Consider the following 11,300-nt stretch of genomic DNA (forward strand, 5'->3'; position numbering starts at 1 on the left):
CACACCTAGAGGCAGTACTGTCCCCGGACAGGAGATACCTGACCCCTTCCAGGAAAGACAGAACTTGCCGAGTTCATGACCACCATAAAGAATGACCCTCAGAGGAGGATCTAGCCATACCACAGCAAGGCAAACCAGGACACTCGGCTTCAGGGGACACTGAAAGCTACAGTAGAACTGAATTAAAAATAACAAGGCCCCAGGGCCCCTGGGTGGCTCAGCTGGTTCAGTATCTGCCTCTTGGTTTCAGCTCAGATCATGATCTCAGGGTCATGAGATCAAGCCCCACATCAGGCTCCGTGCTCAGCAGGGAGTCTGCTAGATATTCTCTCCCTCCTCTTCTCCCTCTATCCCATCGTGCCCACACCTCCCCCCACATGCGCTCTCTCCTCTCTCTAAAATAAATAAATAAATCTTTAAAAAAAAAACAAACCCAAGGCTTCTAATCCAATTAAAATTGGACAAAGGATCTTAACACACATTTTTGAAAGAAGACATATAAATGGTCAACAGCTACAAGTAGAGGTATTCAACATCACGAATGATTAGGGAAATGCAAATCAAAAACTGCAATTAAAAAAAAAAAAAAACACATAATGAGATATCACCACCCCACACGAGTCAGAACAGTTAGTACCAAAAGACAAGAAATAACAAGTGTTGGGGCGCCTGGGTGGCTCAGTCGTTAAGCGTCTGCCTTCGGCTCAGCTCATGATCCCAGGGTCCTGGGATCGAGCCCCGCATCGGGCTCCCTGCTGGACGGGAAGCCTGCTTCTCCCTCTCCCACTCCCCCTGCTTGTGTTCCCTCTCTCACTGTGTCTCTCTCTGTCAAATAAATAAAGAAAATTTAAAAAAAAGAAAAAAGAAATAACAAGTGTTGGCGAGGATGTGGGGAAAAGGGAACCCTTGTATATCACTGGTGGGATTTTAAACTGCTGCAGCCACTATGGAAAACAGTATGGAGGTTCCTCCAAAAAATCGAATTACCATATGGTCTAGCAATTCCACTTTGGGGAATATACCCAAAGGAAACAAAAACACTATGTCTGAGAGATATGTGTGCCTCCATGTTCACTGCAGCATTATTTACAGTAGCCAAGACATGGATAAAAAACTGGTGGTGTATATATACAAGGGAATATTATTCAGCCATGAGAAAAAAGGAAATTCTGCCATTGTGACAACATAAATAAACCTAGAGGGCATTGTGCTAAGTGAAATAAGTCAGACAGGGAAAGTCAGATACTCTATGATCTCACTTACATGCGGAATCTAAACAAAACAAAAAAAACCCTGAATCATAGATACAGGGAGCAGACTGGCGGTTGCCAGAGGCAGGGGGTGGGGGAATGGGCGAAATAGGTGAAGGTAGTCAAAAGGTACAAAGTTCCAGTTATAAACAAGTTGTAGAGATGTAATGTACAACACAGTGACCCTAGGTAACAATACTGTGGTGTATATGTAAAGTTATTAAGAATTCTCATCACAAAGAAAAAAACTTTTTTTTTTGTATCTATGTGATATGATGAACGTTAACGAACCTTACTGTGGTAATCATTTCATAATATATTTAAATCAAGTCATTGTGCTATATACCTTAAATTGACACAGTGCTATATATCAATTATATTTCAATAAAACTAAGGGAAAAAAAAATAAGAAGGCTTCTTCTGGTTCCAGAATTGTGGTAGGAAATACTTAAGATGAGCTAGGAATACAGACCAAAAAACAAACAAACAAAAAATGATTGCAGGTTATGTGAAAAGACTCAAGAGTCAACTACAATAACCACAACAGACCCAAAACCAATGGATTGTATTTAAATATATGCATTCCATAGTAAATAAATCCATGAAATCCATAATAATAATTTTTTAAAAACTAAATAACCCTTAGGAAAAGTGGTTAATTCCAGAACTGGAGCAAAGAAAATAAAAGATAAGCCTGGAACATCTTAGAGCCAGAAAGTAGGGAAGAGCTCAGGAAAGGTTGGGTACTTGTCAAAGGGACACAGGGCTACACTGAGAAAGCTCCCAGTCACCAGAGCTGGAACAATGTGAGCAACAAGATAAATCACAACAGCATTCAATTATAACCTGCAGAATAAAATAAATATCCACTAGTCTCCACTGATAAGGAATAAATGATTGAGTAGATTACCAATGAAGAAGAAAAAAAAAAAAAAAAAGGCTCTTCCAAGAATTCTACTCCATAAATACAGAAGGAATGAGGGTAAAAAAATAATCACCATTAGAATACCACCAAGATCCACCTGTGGGTGCTAATGTTGGAGGGCAAAAGTTTGAGGAGAAATAAAATACCTCTATAGTCTCAAGATATTAATTTTTTACAACAGGAAAATAATAAATTTACAATGGAGAAACCCAGCAGACATCATCCTAACTAGAGTCATCAATAATAAGACATACAGGCATCATACACACCCTGATATCATAGCGTGCAAAGGACATCACTTTGGTAGTACTCTTGCCAAAATCCCAGTCTCAATCTAATCGTGAGAAACAACACACCAACCCAAACTGACAAGTAACTGACCAGGAGGTGGGACTGCCAGAATGGTGAAATGAGGACCTCTATATAAATTTGCTTCTCCATAAAAGCAACACTGGCAAAATTTCCAAACCAACTTTTTCAGAAGCCTGGGTGTTAACAAGTAAGGCTTGCCACAAGCTAAGGAGAGTTTATTCAAGAAAAACTGCTGAACCTCAATAACAATAGTAGGATTTGCGGAATTTTAACTTGACCTATTCCCACTCCCCTCTCCCTGGCTCCACAGTACCTATCAAAATCAGCTGACTTGATGCCACCAGAAAGGGTAGGCTGAGTTCAGAGTCCCTCAAAAAGTTCCAACCCCAGAACAATGTTGTAACAGGAGCTGATTTGGAACTCGCTCTGTGGGAAAAGCCCTATACCCAGGGCATGCATTGAAAATAATCAGCAGTGGGGCACATGGGTGGTTCAGTCAGTTAAATGTCCAACTCCTGGTTTTGGCTCAGGTCATGATCTCAGGGTTGTAAGATCCAGCCCTGCCTCAAGCTCTGTGCTCAGCAGGGTGTCTGCTTGAGATTCTCTCTGTCCCTCCCCCCACTTGTGTTGGGGAGCATGTTCTCTCTCTAAAATAAATAAATCTTAAAAAAAAAAAAAAGAATCAGCACAATTGTTTAACACTGCAGCTGCCTGAAGGTGATATACCAGTTGAGGCAAAAAAGACAAGTATATATTTCATAACTGTTCCTTCTCCTGTGTGGATTTAAAAGACAATTCCATACAGCAATAATTATAAATCTGTGTTCATGGACATATAATGTGTAAAGATGCAAATTTATAGGCTAGTAATAGCACAAAGGAGGGGGAGAAAATAGAACTATACTGAGCAAATTTTCTATGCACTATGGAAATTGTTAGTATTAATGCGAATTACATTATTTTAAATTAAGATACTATTTGTAATTTCTATAGCACCATTACAAAAATAACAAAGAACATCAGTATAGTAAAAGAAACAAGGAATTAAAATGGTACTCTAGAAAAATATTTATTTAAAGGTGGCAATAATGGAAGTCTATGGGCAAGAAACATGTTAAGACATACAGAAAACACACAACAAATTGGCAGACATAAATCATACCTTACCAGTAATTACATTAGATGTTAATAAAATACTACAATCAAAAGGCAAAAACTGGCAGAATAAATTTTTCAGAATACATAATTCAACCATATGCCATCTATAAGACACACACTTCAGATTCAAAGACTAAAATAGGTTGAAAGTAAAAGGATAAGAAAAGATAAACCATGGAAACAGTAACCAAGAGAGCTGATGTAGCTATATTAATTTTAGACAAAATAGATTTTTAAGACAAGAATTGGTCGAGACAAAGAAACATATTTTATAATGATAAAAGGATCCAATTCATCAGCAAGACATAAAAATTTTAAACACCTACGTAAGTAACAGGATACAGGATCAATTTGCAAAATAACTACCTACAATAATGCATTAAAAGAAAAACTGTTTAGATCTGAATAAAGAATGTAATTAATAGCTTTGTGCTAATGTTAATTTCTTCGTTTTAACCACCGTAGTACAGTTAAGTAAAATGTTAAAATTAGAATACAGTAGGAGAGGGATATACAGGAATTCTGCACAATTTTTGCAACTTTTCTACAAATTATTTCAAAATAAAAAGGTTAAAAATTTTAGAAAGCCAACTGGTTCCCATCAGAAGATGCTAGGGATCCAAATCGAACACTTACCTCTCTTTTCCTATGAGTTGTATCACTGGGAACGTAGGTAGTAGATGAGGGGAAGGGTCTTTTTATAAAAGTATTCCTGATAATAAATTAAAGAATTAGACCATCAACATTTGGCATCCACTAACAAATTAATGGATGGAGGCAGTGATCACCCATGGCTGCTAACATCCATCAGAAAAAGAGGGACAAAGAAACACTATGTTCCTCTTGATGGAAGTACAGAACGCCATCTATGAATGCGGTTTTGACCAAAAAAAACAAAAAGAAAAGAAAGTCAAATCTGTACCTGAGGAAGTTCTGATAAAGTATCTAGACCAATCTACCACTAAACAGGAATTACCACAGAAAGGAAGATACCGCAGGAAAGTAATCAGCAATATTCAGGCCATGGGAAACCCTACGGTATAAATAACTCAGTTTCTTCACAATAAATTGCAAGGAGAAAATGAGAAAGAGAAATGGAGCTTTAGAGGGGGATAGCCACAGATAAAGGAGACCTAAAAGACCTACCAGCCAATCACAGTGAGACTTTATTTGGATCTGATTCACACAGATGGAAAAAATATATATATATGATATTTACATGACAAGTGAAAATCTGAACATAGATTGGGTACTTACTAATACCAAGGAATTAGTATAAATTTAGGTATGATAATGACATTGCAGTTTAGTTTTACTTATTTTTTTTATTAAGTTCAGTTAGCAAACACATAGTACATCGTTAATTTCAGATGTGCAGTTTACTTTTAAAAGGAATCATTGCTTTTCTAAAGATAAATAATGAAAGAAGAAATATCTGGGGTATGCTTCAAAATAAAAGGGAGAGGGAAGGCATAGAATAAAACAATGCTGGCCATGAGCTGCTAACTGTCGAAACCGCAGGCTGATATGTTATACGTGCACTTCTCTATATGTGTGAATAGAATGAAATTAGAAATCTGTAACAGAAAGAAATTTGGAAAACGCACAAATATGCGGAAATTAAATAAGACCTTCCTAAGTATCTAATGGGTCAAAGAAGAAATCATATGGGAAGTTAGGAAGTACTTTGAGATGAATAAAATTTTCAACTTTTTTTTTTTTTAAGGAGGCCTATGTCTCCTGGGGGGAGGGGTCTCAAGTACAAAAATAACTACAAACGTGGAGTCACAGCAGGACTGTGGGTTCAAGCCGTGGTACTGCTGCCTCCTAACAGGGAGACCTTAGGCAAGCTATCAAGTCTTGATGCCTCAGTTTCCCCCATCTGAGAAATGGGGATGTAAAAAGTAATGGGACTGTTGAGAGGACAAGATGGAATTATGGCCTCTGTGAAAAATGGGGATGTGAAAATATGACTGTTGTCAGGTTAAGATGGAATTATACACATAAAACACTTGCCTCCTATCAATAAGTAAAAAAGAACTGCCCCATGCCTACCTTTTGAGGGCAACCAAATTTTTAGGAAAAGAAAGGTTCTTTTTCTACAACTTGACCACCATGAGCCCAGTCACATGTGACATAGGACAGGTATCAAAAGAAAAATAACTTCTAAAAAGCATGTGAATGGCAATTTCCAAATACTATTCCTCAAGTGTCCCCCTGCCTAGCATACCCGAGAGATATCCCTGCGTTATCCAGGCATGCTTCTGTCTCCTGGATCTCGTCCTGGTGTCTCTGCTTTTGCAAATCTTTTACTCCAAATAAGACAAAGTTGCTATGCTTCCAGGGAAAAGATGTTTCTGCTGCTGACAAGGAAGAGATGTAGCTCCCCAGGAAAGGGAAGGAAGGAGAGGAGAGGCAAGATAATGAACAGAAAACAAAAGGAGAACTTTGCTGGGTGTCATTTCAGGCTCTTCTAAAAAAACAAATCATGAAGCCCAGGGTAAGCCAGTTGGACAGATAATGCCTGTAAGCTGGGGAAATGAGGTGAGAATCAAAGGAAAGGGAACAGACAAAATTAGAGCAAATCCAAGATAAGCGTTATAGCACCCCCTGACTACCTGTTTTCCCAAAAGAGGATGGAACTCAAATCCAAGTACAAAGCCCAAGTGATTCGGGGGAAAAGTCCCCTCAGGTTATTTCATGCAGAAATGCTACTGTTTCCACCAGCCAGGAGACAGACATTGGAAGGTGTCAATAGGACCATCTTTGAGTCATTACAAAGGGAATGGAGGTAAAAAGGAAACAAAATTACACATTGACCCAGGCAGGGTATGGCGCAGAGGGAGGGAGGGCCACAGGACAAGAGCACCAGAAGGGGTATGTGGACCTGGGGCTAGCACCCCACTTGTCAAGTTAGGAAACAGGGTGCAGGAGAGGCAGGGGCCTTGTGCATCACCCCCATCCCAAGCTGCGCCCTTCTAAGGCCTGCTCTGGGAGCAGGGGGTAAGGTTTGCTTGTTTTAATAAGTGTTACCCACTGCCCTTACGGTTGCAGAGGAGGATGAGAGCACTTTCTTCCATGCATGGTCCCTGCTTCTTCCCTTTGCCTCTCCTGGGCAACACCCCTTTCTAGGAATGTTCCTTCTTCAACTTCCTCATCAATATCCTCCTCTGCTTACTATTCTCTGCTTTCCTGCCAGCAGAATCACCACTCTCCAGGCTGACTCTGTATTCCCATCACTCTCCTCTTCCAGTCCCACCAGCCTTGCGCCCTCCAACAATTTGCTCGCCTCTCAGCCCAGATCTCTGGTGACAACCAGCCTTGTCCCAGTTGGCTGCTCAGCAAGCCCCCTTTCTTTTCACCTGTGGCGCCAAGGGAGAGGACTTCTCTGGCCAGAATTTGCCAGCACCAAGGAGGTCTGTATGACCGTGAAGGGCTTCCCACACCCACCCCAGCCCACTAGTCCACAGCTGAGGGATGCTCAAACTGACCATTCCCTCCAGCCGGGAGGCCACAGAACGGACCTGACTCCCTGGGATCACCCACCTCTCTCTCTCATCCACTGGGCATGGCTCAGGAAGATTTGCCTAAATACCAACAGTCTGAAATCCATGAGAGGACACAATGGGCTCAGGACATGGAAGCAGAGTACTGCTTCTCAAACTTCCATGTGTAAACAAAGCCATGATGTAGATAACAGCCCTCCCACCTCCACAGGCTCAACAGTCCAGGGGTGGGGAGGGGGGGCTGGGAAGCTGCATTTCTAACAAGTCTGATGGGGATTCTCATAAAGAAGGGACCCAAGGACTATGTTACTGAGGGAAACACCACGTAAATAATGGTGTGAATAACTGATGCACTTCCAGCTGCAGTCAGAACACAGAGATGTCCAAGAGAAGTCACCATCCAGAGAGTGTCAGCAGATAAGGCTTCCCCAACTAAACTTTGCTCTCGCTCTGCATTTACATATGTTTTGACTGCATTTTACACCTCTCTGCACATCAGTTAGAGTACACAACAGACCTCGACTGTTCACAACTATGCTTCCCATTGTCTGTAGTAACCAAAGGCACTCAACAAACTGGCTGGACATAAAATTAAAAATCCTCTCCTGGGTTTCTCTGGCCAGTCCTGATGCCAGCCCCCTGAGATCCTGGGCTTCAAGCATACACCTTGCCCCCACAAACAGGTTATGGCCTGGCTGTGGTCTCAGGCTGCCCTGTGACCCTGTCGTACCCTATCACCACCACCATGTTCCTTCAAGGGTAGCATCCACCCCCTATCTGACCACATCCTCCCTGGTCCTCATTCATGCCCTCCTCTGGGAGGCCTCTCCTGACCTGCATCCTACACCCCTAGGCTAGGAGCCCTGCCCAGGTCCCCTGCCCATGGACACATCCTGCAGTACAATTAGTCCCCACAGTAAGCTCCAGGTAAGACCCAGCCTCCTCCCTTTTCTATCCCAGGGTCTGGCTAGGGCCTGGCATGGTGAGGAGCAAATCAGGGCATTAGTTTGAGTTAATGGACAGGAGTTTTAAGGCTTGGAATGCAATGGGTGCTTAAGTCACTCACCATTCTCAGAGGAGAGGGGAGGGCTCAGAAATCCACATCATTCACAGCTCAATCCTGAAAACAACAATCTCAGACTTTCTGGACCTCAAAGAGTTTGACCTGGCTTCTGAACAAGGATGACTGGACAGTCCTCTCCAGAAACAGCTACCACCCCTCTCACACCTACATATAAGCACCTGGAACCTTCCTAAGAAGGCCCCTTCTCTCCCCAGGAAAGCATTCAAGGAATTCATCTTGGGAGCTAAGAGATATTTAGGAACTTCTCCTGAAAGTACCATTATCCCTGAGGACCTGCTCCCTAGGGTTTTACTGATTATTTAAGAATCCCAGTATGGTCAGGATAGAAGAGAACATGGTCAGGTGTGGTCCAAGGGGAAGATGAATGTTTCAAAATCCCGTGAACCCTTTTGAGGTCAAGTGAAGAGAACTGCTTTTGGGTCCCACTCTATTTTCTCATCTGGATGTTGGGGGTGGTAGTTGTTTAAAGGGTCAATTGACTTAATGGGCTAAAAACACTTTGTCCATTGAAAATACACTATATTTCCTGAGACCCAAGTATTTCTGAAAAGGAGGCTACAGGAGCTACTGGCTCAGTAATAACAGGAAGTGGTATGTGTGTAAAGACTTAAACCTGCCAGAGTCCCACCGGAGTTACGTCATACACAAGCCAGAGGTACGGCTTCCCAGACTCCTCACACTAGGGACAGAGGACGTTTGTGAAATAGGTGCCTCCTCCCTTCTTGGCCTCCGGCTTCTTGCAAACAGGAGCCAGGAAATCCCACAGCCCTGTCCACCGACATCATGCTTGCTGACTGGACAGTGGGCGCCCCTTGAGAGCAAGAGGGCAGCATTACTCAAAGTATGAGCCATTATATAAGCATCACCTCTGTGCTAATTAAACACTCAGATTCCTAGGTCCAATCCCAGATGAGCTTGGTCAGAAACAATGGCAATAGAACCTGAGAGTCGTTATTTCTAACAAGCTCCTGAAGTGAGTTTTATATAAATTTAAGGAGCTCAAGGACCAGAATGTTGGAAAAGCTGTGGAACTGAAAAGACCTGGGTCAAATTCCAATACCACTAAACAGCAGCTGTGTGGCTATGGGCGAGTTACTTAACCTCTCTGAACCTCAGTTTACTCATTTGTAATATAAGTATGAAGCACAACCAGTATTGCTGGGAAAATCAGAAATAATACTCTGCATCTACGTTATCCTAAGAGGCAGGAATAACCATGACCCTCGTCTTTTAGGGGAACAATCTGCCACTGTGAGCACAAGGGGTTTCCTAGAAGCCTCTCACATGTGATGGAAGCCAGACAAGACTAATGTCCTTAACTCAGAGGCCCACATCAGGCCTTTACATCAGGAGTCAAGCAAGGTGAACAGGAGAGAAAGATGGGCTGAGCTTTGGATGGAAGCCAAGCCCATCTGCCTTCCTGAAGGGTTCCACCTTGAGGTGGGTTCAGCTACTAGACACAGCTCCAAGATTGCTCTGCAGCCCAGTGGCTCTTTTGGGGGTGGGGAGTCTAAAGGGAGAAGAGACAGCAGTCACCTCCAGCCTGAGGGTCCGAAACTCTGGGGAGGTGCAGGGAGAGAGAATGTGCGCAATGTAATGGCATTCACCAACCATGGGCAGGGCTCAAAAACCCCTCAAAGCTTCAATCTTTCCATTTGGAAACTGGGGTTAATTTTTAGAAAACTAACATTAAACAGTCAACTATGGGATGGTGTCCAGTTGGGTGGCCTGCTCACAGCTCACATCAACGGAGGGACGCTGTTATTATTACCCCTGCTTTTTTATATGTCTGTGCTGGTCACACCAAAAGTTGGTGGCAGTTTCACTGTTGTCCCAAGAAGAGAGGTTATCTGAGCTTGAGCTTTACGTACCTGTGTTGGTTGTTAAACGTGTTAAACAACCTGTCCTAGAGAGCCTGGCCGAAAACTGAAGCTAGGACTTCAAGCCAGAGCGCAGGGCATGGATTTCCCTCCTTTTTACTGAAAAGGCGGGAGCGGCGAGGATGAGGACGCCCAGCGGCTGCTGGATTCCAGCCCTGGGATCATTCCGGTTTGGACGCGGCGTCTGAGTGCCAATCAGGGGCAGGGGAGCCCCCGCGCGCCCAGCATTTAGGTTTCCTGCTTTCTGCGTCCCCGGGCGCAAAAGAGGCCGGGCCCTTAGCCCCCAGTCGAGCCGCTCCTGGGTCACCCCGCCCGGTGCCACTCACACCGCGCCCAACACCAGGTTCCCGGAGCGCCGTGGCCCTGAGCTGACCCTGCGCGCCACAGCCCGGAGCGCCCGGCTCACCTGCTGAAGACGAGGCAGCCCAGGTGGTTGATCTCGTGGTCCGAGCGGTGGCGGCTGTAGTCCTCCCACAGGTCCTTGAAGGCCGTGACGGCCAGGATGAAGAGCACGGGCGCCAGCGCCAGGCCGGGCTGGAAAGCGTTCACCGCCGGCACGAAGTTGAGCAGCGCGATGAAGACAAAGTACACGTTGGCCAGGCGGTGGAACTGCTCGAACAGGTTCTTGGGCAAGAAGGACAGTAGAGTGTACTTGGTGGTCTTGAGCCGGTTGTCCGCCAGGTGCTGGGCGCCCCCGCGCCGCCGCCGCCGCGCACCCTTGGCCGCGCCGGCCGCTGGGTCCCCGACGCCCGGGGGCGGCAGCAGGTTGGAGCGCACCACGCGCGTCCTGCCGTCCCCGCGCCGCCGCCGCCGACGACGACGACCCGGGGACCCGGGCTCCTCGGCCGCCGCCGGCTCCCGCTCCATGGCCGCGTGTCGCCGCGCCCGGCTCCTCCGCAGTTCGCGCCCGTCCGCGCCAGCCTCCTAGGTGATCATCGCCGGCGGCCCGGGCGCGGTGGCGCGGGCTCCCCGCCTGCGGGACGCAAGGAGAAGGCGGTCAGCGCCCGCCCCGCCCAGCCCAGCCCGCTGGTCCGCTGTCGGGGCAGGGAGCAGGCGGGGCGGGGCGGCGCGCGCGGCACAGAACCCCCTTGTACTCGCGCCTGCCTGGCCGCTTCCGCCGCCGCAGCTCCTGGCCCCGCCCCGCGCCGCGCCCAGGCTGGGATACCGCGGATAGCGGGAAACAGA

At 45.4% G+C, this 11,300-nt stretch overlaps 1 protein-coding gene across 4 annotated transcripts in view; it reads right to left on the reverse strand.

Annotated features, from left to right (window-relative positions):
- Positions 1 to 10,982, reverse strand: part of ATP10A (ATPase phospholipid transporting 10A (putative)) — a 195,970-nt gene extending 184,988 nt beyond the window's left edge. For all 4 annotated transcript variants that reach the window (XM_032395422.1, XM_032395424.1, XM_032395423.1 and 1 more), the window contains exon 1: positions 10,522 to 10,982. In XM_032395422.1, the coding sequence (XP_032251313.1) occupies positions 10,522 to 10,982 (461 nt within the window). The remainder of the gene's footprint in view (positions 1 to 10,521) is intronic.
- Between the last annotated feature and the right edge of the window lie 318 nt (positions 10,983 to 11,300).

Source organism: Phoca vitulina, unplaced genomic scaffold, assembly GCF_004348235.1.
Source record: "Phoca vitulina isolate PV1807 unplaced genomic scaffold, GSC_HSeal_1.0 scaffold84, whole genome shotgun sequence".
NCBI classification, from domain to species: Eukaryota; Metazoa; Chordata; class Mammalia; order Carnivora; family Phocidae; genus Phoca; species Phoca vitulina.